At 39.0% G+C, this 20,388-nt stretch overlaps 1 protein-coding gene across 1 annotated transcript in view; it reads left to right on the plus strand.

Moving 5' to 3' along the window:
• Positions 1–20,388, plus strand: part of LOC126282108 (sialin-like) — a 52,470-nt gene that overhangs the window by 25,318 nt on the left and 6,764 nt on the right. The window contains exons 6-9 of the mRNA XM_049981569.1: positions 644–802; positions 4,778–4,907; positions 9,451–9,692; positions 19,363–19,524. Of these exons, the coding sequence (XP_049837526.1) occupies positions 644–802; positions 4,778–4,907; positions 9,451–9,692; positions 19,363–19,512 (681 nt within the window). The 3' untranslated portion in view covers positions 19,513–19,524. The remainder of the gene's footprint in view (positions 1–643; positions 803–4,777; positions 4,908–9,450; positions 9,693–19,362; positions 19,525–20,388) is intronic.

Here is a 20,388-nt window from a genome sequence, read left to right on the forward strand (position 1 = left end):
TTATTTAATTTTTTTATGTGGGACAAAGACATAGAAATGAGAGGAAATTATAATGATGTAAGAGTTTAATAGCAAATGACAAAGTAATTAGAATTAGAGTAACATTCAAGTTAGTTTGGAAGAAAAGTCAACCAATGAATTTGTATAGTAGCAGGAAAGAGGTGGGATGCTGTTCATTTATTGGAACAATATTGAGGAGAAAATAATTAACTAGTCAGGAGGTTTAAGAGATGAACATATTAATAGAAAAGAAAGAAAGAATAATAATCTTCATCAGTTTCAGGCCTCTTCAGTTCTCAAAAGCAGATTTAAATGCATCAGTAATCGTTCTTTGACATTACAGTTATATCATACAGACTTTCGTCTTTCTGAAACGAATGTCACACAGTTCCATTTATTTCATCTTGCTCTCTTCTTAGCTCTTGCTGAAGAGGTGATTATAAAGCTTGAGATGTAGTATTCCTTTATATGCAAGTAATAACATTTTTTTATCACTAACAGATACTTCACATATGTTCATAATCATCTGACGTTTACTTTTGAGCTTTTAATTTTCCAATTTAAGCTTTATTTACCCTGTATTAAAATTTGTATGATTACTGTTATTACAATAATGAAAATCTGAAATTCTCACTTCTGTTAGGATAATGCAAACAGAACTAATCCATGGATTATGATACTGTTGACTCCTGGCATGTGGGCACACTGTCTTGTTCTGTTTGCTGTTGGATGGGTCAACTACACATTGCTTTCAGAATTACCAACATATATGCAAAATATTTTACACTTTGACATTGATGAGGTAAGTATATTATTTACTTCTTATGTAAAATACTGTCCATTGATTACCATTACAAATGCTAGATGAGTCATTATTGCTTACATACAAGTAAACATGACAAATTAATTTTAGGTTTTCCTTGTATTTTTGATTAAGAAACAGTGTTTACCTCTACTATGGCCATCAGAAAGTTTGAAGATTATAGTTCATTGAATTATTATCATTAACTAAAACATTTATCTAAAATAAGTAGTATTCATAAGATTTGTTAAATCTTACTGTTTATTAAAAAAAGTACCTTTATCTGAATTTCTTGGGCAAAATACAAAATGTGAGCTACTAATAAACTGAATAAATTTAATTTTTCATCAATAAATTAGTATAATTTAGTTTATTTAATCAAAATAAGTAATGGTGAAAAGAGCTAAAAAGACCAAATGGGTCCTTCTGCTGAGTAGAAATGTATTTAATTGCAAATATTGTTTTCTGAAATGTATGTTTAATACCATTAAAATGAGTGTAAATTCTTACCTGATGCAGTGGAATATAAATGTCTTAAAATCAAAGTCTTCCAGCACCCTAAGCTACAAACTTGATGATTTACAAATTCTTCACTCAGAATGTAAAATTATATAAACTGTTTGTTTAAATGAACATTGTCTTAGCTTGATACAATAATATTTTAAATAAAACTAAAAATTTCGAAATTGAAAGCAACTACTGCAAGGAGGAAAAAAAAATTGTCGAGATTGTTGCATATTCCTGAATTTTGCTATAAGCCGTGTAGTGAAAACACATTTCAGTTATGTGAATGAAAATTGTATACTTGAAACCCTCTGCATAGAGCTTAAATGTTAGCCATTTCAGTTTGCAGAATTCCAGAAAGAGCATTAATTACACCGTTCCTCTCTAAATTCCAATACAAGCTGGATAAACTAAAGAAAGAAAAATTTTTTTAACAATTGTTGATTTTAATAAAAAACAATGCAAATGACAACAAAGAATCAACAAAATTTATTGATTCAATTAAAAAGCCTGGTTTTAAACTAAATACTCACTCAGCAACATGCACTGATAACGTTGTAATATATTTCTTCTTTGATATGTACATAAATTCTGTTTAGACTTAGGACTTTCTAATCACTCAGCCTTGTTTTTCTCAGTCAAAAACTAATAAATATAATACAAGAACAACTTAGGTATATTACAAGAAGTTTCAGTAAAAGAAATATTGAAATATTCTATGAGAAACTGAGTAATGTTACAGGGTCTGACAAGGACAGTGATTTAACAAATGAATGCTTCAGTAAATTTTTAAATAGTGTTCTTGGAGTATTTAATGAAACTTTTCCGCAAGAACATATTGCAATAAATTATCAAGTAACATAAGGTGGATCACACCACCACTCAGTGAGAGGAAAAGAAAGTTACACAATCATCTGAAGTACAACAAAGATTCTAATTTTGTAAAAGATGTTAAAAAGTATAAAATAATTTTTTTAAAGCTGAAAAAGCTTAAAAACAAATGGCAGATAATAAAGTCATTTTAGGGTAAAAAATAAAACAATGGCAGTATGGTCTTTAGTTAAGTCTGACTTGGGTTTCAAAAATTACAAGCAAGACATTTCAAAAATTAAACTTACGGAGAAATCTGTTGTAAATCCAGTTCAAATATCTGTGTATTTCAATGAGTACTTCATAAATGTATAAAAATCTGATTTAGATGTACCGAATTATGAGCACAAAGTAAATAGTTTTGAGTTGTAAGGCGGTGTCAGTGGATGTCTTATAAATACAACATGGTCTCAACAAATGATGTTAAAAATGTCATACTGTCCTTAAAAACCAAAGACTCTACAGGTTGGGATGGGTCACCCACCAAAGTAATTAAAGAAGGTTACAACATAATAGCTCACCCTCTATCTCTCATAATGAACAAAACATTTAAGGAAGGTTGCTTTCCAATTCTTTTAAAACAAGTATAAGTATATTAAAAAGGTTTCAAAAGGTGATAGGTGAATTATTCTATTTCTATACTCCAAATCATATCCAAAATACTTGAAAAAATTGTTGCTTGACAAATTCAAAGCTTCATTACACAGTACAATATCATTTCACATAATCAATATGACTTCCAACAAGGTAAAAGCACACAAGATGCCATAAATGAGTTTATTGAAAAAATTTCTTCATCGTTAGCCAGGAAAGCTAAAATTGTAGGAATTTTCTGTGCTCTTCCAAAAGCATTTGACTCTGTAAACCATGCCCTGCTGTTTTTGAAACTCAATAGGTCTGGAATAAATGATATGCTTTAAATTGGTTTGAATCATATCTCACTGAGAAAGAACAAATGGTAATAATTACATCAAATGGAGCAGTTTACTTCTCAGAGTGGAAAACTGTATCACAAGGTGTTTCTCAAGGCTCAGTCCTTGGGCCAATTTTATTCCTGTTTTATGGAAATGATTTGCCTCTCAATATAAATATTCATCCAACCAAAAATGTAAATGTTGAGAATATGCCACAAAGCATCATGAAGAACTTGGAAACATGGTTCACTCCAAATCAGTTAATGCTAAACATTTCAAAAACCCATATGATAAGTTTTTTAAAAAAATGTCAAATTCTGAAGAAATGTTTATTATTCACAAAAATCAAAAATAACTCAGCTCTGTCAAATTCCTAGGAGTAAATTTAGACAGAAATTTTAAATGGAGAACACTTATAGAATATCTAGCAAATAAATTAAACAGTCTTTCATTTTCAATGGAAATTTTAGCCAGGGCTACTCATATAGACGCCAGGGAAGTGTAATACTAAAACTTTTTTGAATCCATTATTAGACACAGCATATCTTTTGAGGAGGCTCAGGAAACATTATAAAAATCTTAAAGCTACAAAAAACAATCATTCATAACATGTGCACTGCAAAGCCAAGGGCATTGTGTTGATCATTATTTAAAGAACTAAAAACATTAACTGTCCCCTCATTATACATATTTGAGGTGATTCCTTTTCTATGCTGCAGAGCTGATCTATTTTAAAGAAATCATTTTCTACACTTGCACAACATGAGACATAAAGAAAATGTTATACTCATTTTACATCACTTAAAATTGTATGCACAGACCCCTTAATATATAGCCATGAAAATTCACAACAAAATTAAAGGGTGTGACATAACAAATACTAAGCTAAATACTTTAAAAAGCAAGTTACGTCATTTTTTAATTGAAATAAGCTACTACTCAGTTGAAGGTTGCAACGACGAACTGATACTTTGAGCTGGATTCTTAAAATGAAATAAAAAGTTACCTGCTACTTATAGTGGATGCAAATTCTGCAAGAGCTTCAGGGAGAGGCTTGAATAGTAATATTTTAAGTTTGACAAATTTTAAATAAGTAAATTCTTCAACAAGTAATACTGTAAGTTTAGCAAAATTTTTAAATAAGTAAACTGTGAGACTGATTTGTCTCCTGTACATCACTCTCATGTTTTGAAGTTCTGTATGTTATGAGAAAAGACATTTCATATTTCAAACGAGACAGCTATATGTGTTTTCCTCTGTGGCAGTTAACAATTTATCTACACAACTGAGAAAGCAGAAAGCTTATTTTTAAATTTCAAACTGATTTTGAATCAGCCCAGAAGGAATTAAAACACTCAAGAATTTTACACTGGAGCAATAATGTTGTAAATGTATTATATGACAAGATTAGATTAACCCTGCCATTTAATCTGGGAGGTATAGCAAGTTTTCAATATTTTTAATAGTTTTGGTGCTTTGAAGTATTTTGACAAAACCATGCATATAAACAAGAGATTAGGTTGTTGGAAATAGCCCTGGTAAAAAGTCAAAGAGAGCTAAATGTGTCATTCTAGTAAGTGGCAGTCACAGATGTGTAATTTCAGAAACTGTTCATAAAACCCTGGATAAGAGCACTAAATTATGATGATGATCCATACTCGGAAAACCTTTCCTTTTTATTTTTCAGGCTGGATTTATATCTGCACTGCCTTACTTATTTGGTTGGATGAGCTGCAGCATATACAGTTTCCTAACACAGTGGTTCATACAAAAGGGCATGCGTAAGATTGTTGCTTTCAAAATATGGGATGCAATAGGTAATTATTATTTTTATGCAAAACTGTCTTCTGCTACTCTTTTATTGTCAAATGGATGAAGCTTCTTTATAATTTCTAACTCTCTTTTATTGGCACAAAACTCTAACAATTCCAGTAAGTATATGAGTAAAGATAAGCAAAAATCTATTCACCACATGTAATGGAATTGATGAGTAGAACATTTCTGCATAAAGTATATCCAGAATAAAGTACAATTAAAGAGTATTTCATCCATTGTAAGTGTATAAGATTCTGCCCCATTCAGTACATTTGATGTATTATGTTTCTGTCTTCATAAAAATTTGCTGAAACCACAAATTACTGTTGCTGATCTGACATTGTATCAGATAAAATCTACTAACTAAGCAGCTATTTCTAGTCAGAGATTCTGCTTATAGTTTAGAAGATAGCAGAGGTGTTACTTATCATCATAAAAAGCAACTGGATCACAGCATCCAGAAGGTAAGACCTATTCATCCAGTGCAGAAAAAAGAATGAGCAAGTGGAAAATTGTTCTTTTATATTCTAAAATATTAAAATAATCATTAACAAGAATTTTATTGCACTTACATATTACCTTCCACTGCAGCTCATCCTCTGTCATCTGCCAAAGCCAAAAAATGTTTTTATTCGTGTCTATTTGATTATTTTAAAACAACAATGTAGGAAAAGACATTGCTACTTATGGTAAAGAAGACACATTAAGTTGCAGACAGGCACAATTAAAGGCCACTTATATAAAGCTTTCAGCCACAGCCTTCACCAGTAAAAAAGAGACACAAACACCATTCGTACATACAAGCAAGTGCACCTCATGGACATGACTGCCAACTTCAGCATCATGAGCCAGAATGCAACCATCACATGGGATGCAAGCATCAATCTGGTGGGAGTGGGAAAGGGGAAGGTATGGTACTGTATTTGTGTAGAGAGGTGAACACTGTCTGGTGGAGAGTACAGGCACAGTGTCAGGAAGTTGTGGAGGTGGGAGGTGGGGAAAAAAGGAGCATATAAGGAGAGGAGTGGGGAAAGATGGACAGACGTGTTGGCAGAAGACGGAAAATAAACAGTATGGGAGATGAGAACGGAGAGGAGATAACAGGACAGAGAAGATGGAAACTGTTGGGTGGAGGGTGTGAGGATGGTATGCTACTGTAGCTTGAGAGTGGAATAATTATGGGAGCAGGGAATATGTTGTAAGGATAACTCCCAAATGTGCAGTTCAGAAAAGCTGTTGGTGAAGGGAAGGATCCAGATGGCTCAGATAGTGAAGCAGCCATTGAAACCAAGTGTGTTATGTTCAGCTACATGTTCTGCCACAGGATGGTCTACTTTGCTTTCAGCGACAGTTTAGCAGTGGTTGTTCATGCTCGTGGACAGCTGGTTGATAGTCATACCAACGTAAAAAGCTGTGCAATGGCATGGTTGCTTTCATATGTGGCTTGGCCCCTGATTGTGTAGGACAAACCTGTGACAGGACTAGGATAGGAAGTGCTGGGTGGATGGATTGGGCATGTTTTGTAGCTGAGTCTTCCACCGGGAAAAGATCCTTGTGGCAAGGTGTTGGGATCGGAAGTGGCATGGGGATGTAAAAGGATGTTGTGGAGGTTGGGTGAGCAATGGAACATTGCTTTAGGAGGGATGGGAAATATCTTGGAGAGGATGTCACTCATTCCTGATCATCATGATAAATAATGAAAGTCCTGGCGAAGGATGTGATTCAGTTGTTCCAGTCCAGGGTGGTACTGGGTGATGAAGGGACACTCCTTTGTGGCTGGTTTTTGAGTGTGGTGGGAGGATTGGAGGTGTGAGGGGAAATGGCACGGGAGATCTGTTTGTGGACTAGGTCTCGGGGATAGTGCCTGTCTGTGAAGGCATTGGTGAGACCCTCAGCACACTGAGCAACAGAGTTTTTGTCACTGCAGAGAAGCTGTCCCCAGGTGGTGAGGCTGTATGGGAGGGTTTTTTGGTGGGAAAGGGATTACAGCTTTCAAAATGCTTGTACTATTGGTGGTTGGTGGGTTTAATGTGGACAGAGTTGTGGATGGAGCCATCAGAGAGGAAGAGGTCAACATCTAAGAGGGTGGCATGCTGGTTTGAGGTGGACCACCAGAAGTGGATGGGAGAGAAGGTGAAGAAATGAAGATAGAGTGTCTTGGCCCTCAGTCCAGATCATGAAGGTATCATCAGTGAATCTGAACCAGAATAGGGGTTTGGTGTTTTGGAAGGCTAGGAAGGTCTCCTCTAGATGACCCACAAGAAGTTAGGCACAAGAGGGTGCCACGCAGATTCCCATGGCTGTGCAGCGAATTTGTTTATATACCTTTCATTCAAAGGAGATGTAGTTGCGGGTTAGGACAAAGTTAGTAAGGTGTATGAGGAATGAGATAGTGGATCTGAGCTAAGGATATTGGGAAAGGTAACATTCAATATCAATAAGACCGTGAGGATGTTGGTGTACAGGAAAGTGGCATCAACAGTGACCAGTAAGGACCCAGTGGGCGGGTAAAGGGGTGGGTGATGGTGGAGAGTTGGTGAAGGAAGAGGTTGATGTCTCTGACATGGGAGGCTAGATTGTAGGCAATCGATTCGAGGTGTTTCTCAATTAGGGCCAAAATTATTTCAGTAGGGGCTCAATAACTAGCCACAATGGGGTGTCTAGGATTGCTGGGTTTGTGGATTTTGGGAAGCACATAGAAGGTGGATGTGCAAGGTGTCATAGAGGAGAGGAGGGAAATGTATTCAGGGGAAATGTTCTGGAAAGGGCCTAAGGCTTTAAGCAGAGACTGGAGGTTGTGTTGGACTTGTGGGATGGGATAACTCTGGCAGTTTATAGTTGGAGGAGTCAGATAATTGGCAGAGTCCTTCTGCCAGGTAGTCACTGTGAGTCATAAAAACATTGTTGGAACCTTAGTTTGCAGGTAGGATGATTAAGTCAGGATTTGTTTTGTGGCTGTGTATGGCAGTACCTTCTTCTACTGAAAGTTTGGTGTTCTGAGGAAGGGACCTGGAGGAGGATGGTGAGAATAAGTTAGAGATAAGGAATTCCTGGAAGATGACCAATGGATGGTTCGCTGGGAGGGATGGGGGGGGAGGGGGGGGGGGGGGGGAGGAGGACCACAGTTAGATGGTGGTATGAACTGGAAAAGGCAGGGTTCAATGTTGGAAATAGGATGGTTTGTTTGAAAGGCAGGAAAAAAGTGCTTTCATTGCAGGGATTGGGAGAAGGAGAGTAGGTCTTTGACAAGTCCAGCATGGTTAAATTTGAGTGTAGGGCTACAGGTGAGGCATTTGGATAAGACTGAAACTTCTGTGGAACTGGGGGGTTTGGTGAAAAGATTAACAACAGTGTTACAGGGATGTCTTGGCTATGGATTTGGTAGAGAGCTGGTAGGGAGTTTTAGGGATGTGGAATTTGAAAAGATCAGCTAGGCTGGGTTTAGCTGCTGTGAGGGGTGGATGAGGAGGAACACTGTGGGTACGACAGGGTTTGGAAAATGGTGCCCCAAAGTGGCTATGGGATGTCAGCACATTGGATAACTCATGGAGGTGGTATCTGTAATGCTACTCTAGGTGCTGGAGAACAAGGGATTCAATTTCAGTGATGTGATGCATGGGATTGCAGAGTAGTAGTAATAGTAGTAGTAGTAGTAGTAATAGTAGTAGTAGTATCTTGTGGAGGGAACAGAGGTGATTCTGGGTTGCCTGTGCCATGTAGCTGTGTTTTTGCAGTACCAGATTGATGATGGCAAGGGATTGTCAGAATATGAAAAGGTGTAGGTTATTGTGAAAGAAGGGGTGGGATCCAGAAAAGGAATCCTTATGGTTAGGCCACTTGGGGGGAATTCCATGGTTTAGGCATCCTGTTGGTGTTCTTGTCCCTGCACACTCCACCAGACAGTGTTTGTCTTTCCCACACCCTTACACTACTATCACTTCACCTTCACTGCCCCCCCCCCCCCCCCCCCTCCAGATTGTTTCTTGCTTCCCATGTGATAGCTGCATTCCGGCCAGCAACGCTGGAGTTGCCAGGCCTGTATGCATGAGGTGTGCTTACTTCTGTTTATGAGTGACATGTATCTCTCTTTAATTGATAAAGATTGTGGCCAAAAGCTTTATGTAAGTTTAACTTCCATGGTTGGGATTCACAGTCATATGATATTTCTTAAAAGACATCATAGTCGCTGTTGACTGTATGAAATATTTATTATTATGATTGCAATTTTGTCCTTAGTGTCTTCCAATTGTATCTGCCAGCAACTTAATGTGTTTTCCTTATGGTAAGTAGCAATCTGTCTTTCCCTACATTATTGATATTCCTACTGGAGTTTTCATGGTTTGGTTACTTTAAAATTTTTTGCCTGCTAAGTAGATCTGAATAAACAGAACTTATGAGCATTTTACAAAGAAAATTGCACTGTTCTCACCATTCATTTTCTGAAAATTCTGCTTATGAGAGTAATCTCTATTTGATCATTAATAAAAATATGAGTAAAGTTAAATGTCTGAAAGAACTAATGTTCTCCATTTCTTTTTTTCACAGCCTGTATTGGACCTGCACTTTGCCTGTTGGGAGTGACACTTCTCGGATGTGATGTGACAGGAATTGTTGCGATGTTTGTCCTCACAATGGTTACACGGTGTGCAATTTATGGAGGTTCATACCTAAACCACATTGATATGTTTCCTCATGCTGCTGGAACTGCAGCAGGAATTGCACAGACATTCATCACTGTTCCAGGAATTTTAACACCACTTGTTACAAGTGCATTCATTTCTGGACAGGTATGTTACCTTAAATGGAAGACTTCCACTAATATTAACATGTCATTATTTAAATTTTCCGCATTTATGCCTTTAGATAAGAATTCTTGTTTTAATAGTAATCTGTTGCACTAGTGTGTAACGATATGTGTTCTTGTACTTTACTAGTACCACTTATGTCTACCTTTGACACACATTTCTGTGCCTGGAAACGAGAGGAACAGCTATTATTAATATTTCACTGCTGTAAATTTCTTCCAGTAATCAGAATTTTCATAACTTGCTGAAAAAAACTATATATTACTGAATTTGACTGAAAACACACACACACACACACACACACACACACACACACACACACACACACACACATATAAAAACAAAGATTCCAAGACTTACCAAGTGGGAAAGCGCCGGCAGACAGGCACATGAACAAAACACACAAACACACACACAGAATTACTAGCTTTCGCAACCGATCGTTGCTTCTTCAGGAAGGAGAGGGAAAGACGAAAGGATGTGCTTCCTGACGAAGCAACTGCCAGTTGCGAAAGCTCGTAATTCTGTGTGTGTGTTTGTGTGTTTTGTTCATGTGCCTGTCTGCCGGCGCTTTCCCGCTTGGTAAGTCTTGGAATCTTTATTTTTAATATATATATATATATATATTAAAAATAAAGATTCCAAGACTTACCAAGCGGGAAAGCGCCGGCAGACAGGCACATGAACAAAACACACAAACACACACACAGAATTACAAGCTTTCGCAACTGGCAGTTGCTTCGTCAGGAAGGAAGGAAGGAGAGGGAAAAATGAAAGGGTGTGGGTTTTAAGGGAGAGGGTAAGGAGTCATTCCAATCCCGGGAGCGGAAAGACTTCCCTTAGGGGAAAAAAAGGACAGGTGTACACTCGCACACACACACACACACACATATCCATCCGCACATACACATATACATACACACACATATATATATATATATATATATATATATATATATATATATATATATATATATATATATATATATATATATATTACAAACATTTCGTGTAAACTCGTTAATACTATTTCACAGCTTCAGTTCCTTTCACCCATTACACAACCATCTCAGTTTTTTTCCAACAACTTTCGTTTTATTTCCATTCCTGTTTTTCCCACAAAACCGATCATTTTTTAGCAGCTTCCCACAGGTTTACACGTTATTATTTCTTCATCAAACAATTGTTAGCCTCATTATCATAACCGGCCAGTACATAACCAGTCCTTTGAATACATTTACACACATATTCTTCGAGATTTTATTCGAAAATTCTTTTCGAATTTTATTTTTTCGCAAATTATTTTTCAAAAAAAAAAAAAATTTCGAAATTTTCTTGAATTTCTCCACCCTTAACGTGATCTGGAGACAACATAACTACCCAACCTTTGCACCCATTGTTGTTCACCAACCTAAGTTCAGCACATGATTAACATAGCTCATCTCAAACCAACACTTTTTCGACTTTTTTCACACCTTTATCTCTCCCTATATAAATCTCTCTTTACTTTCACTTTAACCTCATATTACCCTTCCCACCTACTAATACCATGTCAACCTCACAACATCCCTACAACTACCCCATTAAATTTTATTTACATTCCCTCCGCAAACATGCCTTCACCCTAGCCAGATTACGCTCCCATATTTTATTTACTCAGGCTTGTCTGACATTTGGCATTACTCCCAAAGACATCACACTTAAAGTTCCCGTCTCTGGCTGCAATCCTTCTTTCCATCAGTCCTTATACCAGTTCCAAACAGCACAATCCATAGCCCTCACCCGCCTAATCCTTCACCTATACATCGACTCGGCCAATGAACACACCCGTCAACTCCTATCCCAAATCAAAGTCCTCAATCTTTCCTCTCCCAAATCCACACCGACTGTACATAGCATCCTCCTACAGGCCAACCGCAAATTAGAACAACATGCCACCCACCACCTCAAAAAACTATCCAATCTCCTGGTTTCCCACCTCCGGAAAGGCAACTCACTCACCCTCCACAACCTTTCCAACAAGCCTCAACCTCCTCTCATTGCACACAGACCCAGTCTCTCCCATCTACTCAATCTCCCACTTCCAGCTCCACTCCCCCCAACACCTCAAAATTCTAGTCAACACAATCTGGAACCACAACACCCCAATTCAGTAGTTAACCTTTCCTCCAAACCCCTCTCCCAATCGGAAACCTCTGTCCTATACAAACGCCTCACCTTCAGCCCCACTCCCAGGTTCAACCAAACTGCCCTTGTCAAGGATTTACTGTCCTACACTCGTAGTGTCTGCTGGAAATATCACTTTGCCATGAAGAAAAACAATCCTGATCCCACTCCTAATGATCCAACTCCCCAAGACACTATCCAAATTGAACCCTGCCTGCAACAGTTCCGTCCTCCATCACAGCGGGACCCACCTCCTCTTCCTCAAAATCACCCTCTCCAAACCTTCCAGGAATTTCTCACTTCCAGCCTTGCCTCTCAATCTTTCTTGAAAAACCTTAATCCTACTCCCAACATCACCACAGCCGAATCCCAGGCTATCCGTGATCTGAAAGCTGACCGATCCATCATCATTCTTCCGGCTGACAAGGGTTCCACGACCGTAGTACTTGATTGTCGGGAGTATGTGGCTGAGGGACTGCGTCAGCTTTCAGACAACTCTACGTACGAAGTTTGCCAAGGTAATCCCATTCCTGATGTCCAGGCGGAGCTTCAAGTAATCCTCAGAACCTTAGGCCCCCTACAAAACCTTTCACCTGACTCCATCTGACACCTCGCACTCCTACCTTCTACCTACTTCCTAAAATTCACAAACCCAAACATCCCGGCCGCCCCATTGTAGCTGGTTACCAAGCCCCCACAGAACGTATCGCTGCCTACGTAGATCAACACCTTCAACCCATTACATGCAGTCTCCCATCCTTCATCAAAGACACCAACCACTTTCTCGAACGCCTGGAACCCGTACCCAGTCTGTTACCCCCGGAAACCATCCCTGTAACCATTGATGCCACTTCCCTATACACGAATATCCCGCACGTCCAGGGCCTCGCTGCATGGAGCACTTCCTTTCACGCCGATCACCTGCCACCCTACCTAAAACCTCTTTCCTCATCACCTTAGCCAGCTTCATCCTGACCCACAACTTCTTCACTTTTGAAGGCCAGACATACCAACAATTAAAGGGAACAGCCATGGGTACCAGGATAGCCCCCTCGTATGCCAACCTATTTATGGGTCGCTTAGAGGAAGCCTTCTTGGTTACCCAAGCCTGCCAACCAAAAGTTTGGTACAGATTTATTGATGACATCTTCATGATCTGGACTCACAGTGAAGAACAACTCCAGAATTTCCTCTCCAACCTCAACTCCTTTGGTTCCATCAGATTCACCTGGTCCTACTCCAAATCCCATGCCACTTTCCTAGACGTTGACCTCCATCTGTCCAATGGCCAGCTGCACACATCCGTCCACATCAAACCCACCAACAAGCAACAGTACCTCCATTATGACAGCTGCCACCCATTCCATATCAAACAGTCCCTTCCCTACAGCCTAGGCCTTCGTGGCAAACGAATCTGCTCCAGTCCTGAATCCCTCGACCATTACACCAACAACCTGAAAACAGCTTTCACATCCCGCAACTACCCTCCCAACCTGGTACAGATGCAGATAACCAGAGCCACTTCCTCATCCCCTCAAACCCAGAACCTCTCACAGAAGAACCCCAAAAGTGCCCCACTTGTGACAGAATACTTCCCAGGACTGGATCAGACCTTGAATGTGGCTCTCCAGCAGGGATACGACTTCCTAAAATCCTGCCCCAAATGAGATCCATCCTTCATGAAATCCTCCCCACTCCACCAAGAGTGTCTTTCCGCCGTCCACCTAACCTTCGTAACCTCTTGGTTCATCCCTATGAAATCCCCAAACCACCTTCCCTACCCTCTGGCTCCTACCCTTGCAACCGCCCCCGGTGTAAAACCTGTCCTATGCACCCTCCCACCACCACCTACTCCAGTCCTGTAACCCGGAAGGTGTACACGATCAAAGGGAGAGCCACATGTGAAAGCACCCACGTGATTTACCATCTGACCTGCCTGCACTGTGACGCTTTCTATGTGGGAATGACCAGCAACAAACTGTCCATTCGCATGAATGGACACAGGCAGACAGTGTTTGTTGGTAATGAGGATCACCCTGTGGCTAAACATGCCTTGATGCACGGCCAGCACATCTTGGCACAGTGTTACACCGTCCGAGTTATCTGGATACTTCCCACCAACACCAACCTATCCGAACTCCGGAGATGGGAACTCGCCCTTCAGTATATCCTCTCTTCTCGATATCCGCCAGGCCTCAACCTCCGCTAATTTCAAGTTGCCGCCGCTCATACCTCACCTGTCTTTCAACAACTTCTTTGCCTCTGTACTTCCGCCTCGACTGACATCTCTGCCCTTACTCTTTGCCTTTAAATATGTCTGCTTGTGTCTGTGTATGTGCGGATGGATATGTGTGTGTGTGTGTGTGTGTGTGTGTGTGTGTGTGTGTGTGTGTGTGCGAGTGTACACCTGTCCTTTTTTTCCCCTAAGGGATTGGAATGACTCCTTACCTTCTCCCTTAAAACCCACATCCTTTCATTTTTCCCTCTCCTTCCCTCTTTCCTGACGAAGCAACTGCCAGTTGCGAAAGCTCGTAATTCTGTGTGTGTGTTTGTGTGTTTTGTTCATGTGCCTGTCTGCCGGCGCTTTCCCGCTTGGTAAGTCTTGGAATCTTTGTGGACTATGGACACCATATTCTCTCTATGCCAGTGGTGAAAATTTACCTAGTGTTCATATGGCATCCCTGACAGTTGAAGTTGACTTTGCCCAGCTGCTTTGCACTTTTATTATGACCAATCACATAATGTGATTTTCTTATGCTCCATTGTGTATCACCACAGTGTTGCAACAGTTTAGGCAGCTATTGCTTTCAGATAGCATTCTGCACATCACAGTAAATGGTGGCAAGAATCCAACCAGCTGTCAGAGATCTTCTTTTGCTGTACAGAGTAAAGTAATCACAACAAAATTGTGTGTGTATGTGTACAGCAGAGGGGTGGAGAGTGATTAGAAGAGATATAGAGAAGCACAAAACAAAGTAAGGACACAGAATGAGGCAAATGAATGAGATAAGGAAATGTAGGATCATGACTAGCAGAGTGTAAAGGAGATTGTGAGATTGGAGGATGTTCTAGATAGACCATTTCTATCTGTGCACTTCAAGGGATGATGACTGGTGGGAGAGGTTTAATGTGGTATGGAAGCTAAAGTGACTGATAAAGACACTGGTACAAAATGTTCAATTTCAACCTGAAGATTGCATTTTTTTAAATTTTCAAATAACGTGTTATTTGAAAATAAACAAAAGCAAAATGCAGACTGAAATTGGACATTTTTGCACAACTAAAGATCATGGACAATCCATACTGATGAACATGTCTACTTTTGATCACATTCATTACCCAAATGGATAGCCACAGTTTAGTGCTGGCCATATAACCACAAAGGATGATGCACAGCAGCCACAGTACAGCTCCTTGATGACGTAACTGTTTTCACATGTAGCCCTAACTCTGATTGTATAGGAAAGTCATGTGAAGGATTAGCAACAGGAGTAGTGGGTGGAGGAACAGTGTAGAAATTGTATCTGAGACGTCTACCAAGAAATGTCATATGAGGTGTTGGGCTGGAAGTGCAGGTTTGGCAAATGATAGAAGACAAATTTAGAAGGAGAGCTCATTATTTTGAGTAAGATATGCATCATATCAAGGAAAGATGAGAATTATTTGAGGGTCTAGCAAAGAACATTGTTGAGTTGCTCAAGGCATATTGTTGTTTTATTCATTTGTGGAGCAAAGCATGTATATTGGACATATCAGATGATACAGCTGAAGAACAAAACACATAATTCATATGTACAAGCATTTACATTATTACAAGTCTAATTTAACAAGGATGGGAGAAGTAATCAGTAGCAACCAACCCACCTTTGTTTGAAGGAATATAGGGAAAATGTAGAAAACATAAAATAGAATGCCTTGTTATGGATGAGAGGTTCTATGAGGATCTTTGTATAAGAACAGGTGCCAGCTAGAGGGACTTTTTTTCATTTTAAGCTCAATGGGAGGGATATTAATGGCCAATTATAGCTGCAAGGATATGTGGGACTGGATTTTCGAAAGTTTTGTGATCAGGCCACAGATCTGCCAATGTACCATCCAAAATCCATGGTAGTTAGTAACTACATATGCATTTTTAAAAAATAGTTCAAGACCAGACTTCAATGCTATGTGATATGCTAAAGTGAAAACTGAAATGTATTCCTCCGAAACAGACCATAAATCACACAATACAACAGGCTGCCATAACTGAATCCAATATTTTAAAGTTCTGACATGAAAAAAATGCTGCCTTCAATTATAAGAATATCCAATTCATCCTCATCAGTGACTTCGGTAAATTAGACCATAGAATTGTTATCTGATGACATGTTAGCTAGTTCAAATCTCACTGCCATTTATTTTTATTTATTTATTTTATTTATTTTCAAGTTCCGTGGATCCTGGATGCGAATCTATCACTAGGATGTAGAACGTGTCAGGTTATTTCAGTAACAGCCACATGCAGATGATATTGAGGCAACCAATTTAACATGTATAAGCAGATACATGTAAAAGGACATGCATATGTCAAATAATTACACACAAAAATTCAGATAACAACACAGATAATAGTACAGTAATGACTGCCAAAATCACTTTTGTTATTATCTGTCTAGAAAAGTAGATGAGCTAATATCATATCAATTTTCGTTACTAGACAATGCCATGGTGATAGTAGGTGAATATCAGATCTCTGCACAATGGTTTCTAGACTGAGGATGTAACACATATTTGTCAGTGATACATCCATTGAATAGTGACATGAATTATGACAGATGACTTCACTGTGTCTTCAAAATAAGCAAAGCATTAACAGTTTGTTTCATTTTCTCCCTTACTTTTACATAATATAGCACCAGCAGATTAAAAATAAAACTTTGACAGGCTGGCCTTTTTCCCATACTGTACATGAGACTCCCCCACCCACAGACATGCACACATGGGCTATCTGACAAAATTGGTGATTAAAGCAACATATTCAGATTTTGTTTCATGGAATGTCCTGTGACAAACTATGGGACTGATAGTAAACAAAGATAACAAGCTGTCACACAAAAAAGTGAATTAAACATTAACCAACAGGTGAAAATAATATCTCATTCATGCCTGAAACTGTTAGTGCATATGAGATACACAGGGCTGCACTCGCAAATTATTTACAAAAATTATGTAAAAAATATGAAAACGAAAGGATTACACATATCGTCAAGTAATATCACATGCTAAAATGTAGTCTGAAAAGAAGTGCCACATATTCACTCACTGTTAATCTTCACATGGTTTTGTAAAAAGGTGCTCTGGTCACACAGACTATGGATTTTATTCACAACAAGAGATATACATACAGTATGCCACTAAGAACAGTCTATGTTTCCAAGCAAAATTAATTTGAAGCTGTGCCAGTATTCCACCTATTACAAATAGCATCATCCACAATAACACCATAGCCAATATCATAATACTCATGGCACACACTCCACTGCTCAAGTCAACGTTGTCTTATGCCAGCCTATATGTCAGAGTCTGGCACGATCCCACCAGAGAGCATGCCCAATGATCAGTGTCATTTGAGTAGTGGCACCATGTAGGTTGATAGTAGGCAGTGGCAGTGGGTTGATATACACGGGTTTTGCTTTGGATTGCCAAGGCAGGATAAGATCCAATGGGAAATGCCTGAGACACCATGGGACTTGAGATTCTGCCAGGAATGGGAAGCACCTAGCTGCCAGCCAGGGTGGTGAATGTTAAGCTGATTCCATTGCTGCTGCAGAAGTCTGTGGGTGGAAGTCATGGTTTACAACATGGACCCTTGGTGGGCAGAGATAATTCTGTATCCAGGTTAAGTGGCACCTGAACTGACACACCCACACTGTAATGCTCACTCAGAAGGCAGAGGGCTGGTAACTGGTCACAGTATATTCAAAATGGTGTGATGAGGATGACCAAACAACTACTCCAACTGCCTGCTGCCCTCAGCTGGGGTCATCCTGTAAATTGCTATAAACCTACAGAAAGCATTAGATGTGTTGTTTCACATCAGTTCCTTGTGCAGCTGGGTTTTAAACATAGGGATCTCTCTGCGTGATTGTTGGAGGCCAGGTGAAAAGGTGTGGTGTGAATGTGTTGAAACCTATTACAGGTGGAAAAGCTTTTCTGGTAAGATGTAAACACTATCCCATTATGAGAAATCAAAATGCATGAGCCTGTGTACTGTGGCCAGGGGTGTGGACTATTGATTATGGGAAATAGGTGTCAGCATGTCTTCATGAGTGAGCCTATCCAGCTCTGTTTCAGTGTTGTCGAGTGCAATGGGTGGTCTTTGAAAAAAGGATGGGCTTGCAATCACTCTAAGCTTTAAAATAATTGTTGTTTGGGTATGAATATCACATGGAGTCTTTAAAGCACTTAAAGGCCCTTCAGGCTGCACAGTATGCAAAAGTGTGGGAATAGTCTATCCTAGAAACGTGGTCCACTTTGGTCTCCGCTGCTACCCAACAATTTACTGGCCAAGTGACTTGATTATAAGTATTAAAACAGCAGACTTTCCTGGCAAAGGCAAGTGATGATATCAACAAGCACAAAGATTTGTCTCACCTGTCTGCAACTCTAAACTTAAGTAGACTGATTTAAAAATGATACAGAAGTACCAGTGCCAAAAAGTAATCCAAGACAGTGTTTGTCAATGACTGTGTCCATGTACATAAAATAAAGAAAAGGCAATAACTTGCCTATAGCTGACTGGCACATGATGTATGGAAACACACAACAGAAAATAGTATTTACACTAGCTTTTGGGCTCTTACTCCTTCTCTAGTTAAAGTACACACATTCACACACACAATCATGCAGACACCCACATACACACATCTATGGCAAGAGATGTGTCCAATTACATTTTTCTGGGCTACATCTCTAGAACTGGCAATTTTACAGATTGCTCACTGACTTGGGGAGTAGGAGGGAGGGATGGTGGAAAACCATACACACACAGCACAAGTTTCTGGCTTTGTGTATCTTACTTCTAGCATCTTGAAATACAGTTGGTTTGAAGAGAGCTCTGATGCAATAAACTCAAAATCAGTATGCTACATCTTAATCTTCCAGTGTAGTGTTCATAACAAAAATTACCATCTTTTTATCAGAAAAAGTTGATAGCCACATGTAACATGAACAGTACAGAACTAACATCAAATACTGCCAGTTTGACAAACACTGTGTTGTGTTTTCGACAGTGGAGAGAGATACAGACGCTATCTTACTATGTCTTTTATATTCCATCATAGTGGGAAATGTGCCAGATCATTTGAAATATATTTATACTGTGTATGTGTGCATTGTTCCTCATAACAGCTTAATTCATCTTCACCTAAAACAATTTGACCATTCAAAAACACCTTGAAGCCACTGAAGTAATGGAAAATTGCCAACTCTTTTCTTCTTTATACAGCAAAATATTCAGCAGTGGAGCAAAGTACTATATGTGGTTATGGCGGTATCCGCCATTCCATACTTGGCCTATCTGTTATTTGGGACAGTGGAGGAGCAAGAAACACGATGGATGAACAAAAGGAAGGAAAAGGATGTGCCGAAGGTCTAACAAGTGCTGCAGGTGAGTCACTAAAACATACTCACTTCTTCCTTGTATAACAAATTCTTTGTGCATTTGAGTATGCTTTATGACGACAGCATCAACATGAAGTTTCCATGACACAGACAGGCCGCAGAGGCAGCAACTTATAGAATGATACTACATTTTGCTCACATAAGAATTGTGAAGATAAGATTAGAAAAATAAATTCACACACAGAGGCATTCAAACAATCATTCTTCCTGGGCTCTATATGTGAATGGAACACAAAGAAACCCAAATAACTGGTACAATGGGACATACCCTCCTCTGTCTTGCACCCGACAGTGGTTTGCAGAGTATAGATTTATATCTAGATGTAGATGATTTTATTCTGTGATGCAGAAATTACTGAGTTCTTCAAATATTTTTCATTATACTGTCAGTTTCATTGGTATCGCTAAAAATTTGTGTACAGAAGACCGTTCACAGCCCAGTAGATTTATTGATATAATGTCAAGCTATTACAAAGTGAAGGTAAAATGAGAAGTTAAGAAGCACATTCAGCTTAACACTGAAGAATAGGAGGAACACTCATAGTAATATGGTATACAAAGGAAAATTTCTTCAGAAATTAAAAACGAGGAAGATAGAAATCAAAACAAAAGGAGCATGATTAATTAGAGCATTTGCAAAATATGATTACAGACTGAACAATGTTAAAATTGAGTTGAATGACACTTACAGAATAAAGTGTCATATATGACTTTTTTATGCCTTCTGTTGTCTATTTATTTTTTATTTCTTCTGACTTCTTCTTATCTCCTGAATAAGAACCTCTGAATTTTCTTTAAAAAATTAGTTTACTAATACTTACATGCTACTAACTTCATGCTTACCAAATAC

Source organism: Schistocerca gregaria, chromosome 7, assembly GCF_023897955.1.
Source record: "Schistocerca gregaria isolate iqSchGreg1 chromosome 7, iqSchGreg1.2, whole genome shotgun sequence".
Lineage (NCBI taxonomy): Eukaryota > Metazoa > Arthropoda > Insecta > Orthoptera > Acrididae > Schistocerca > Schistocerca gregaria.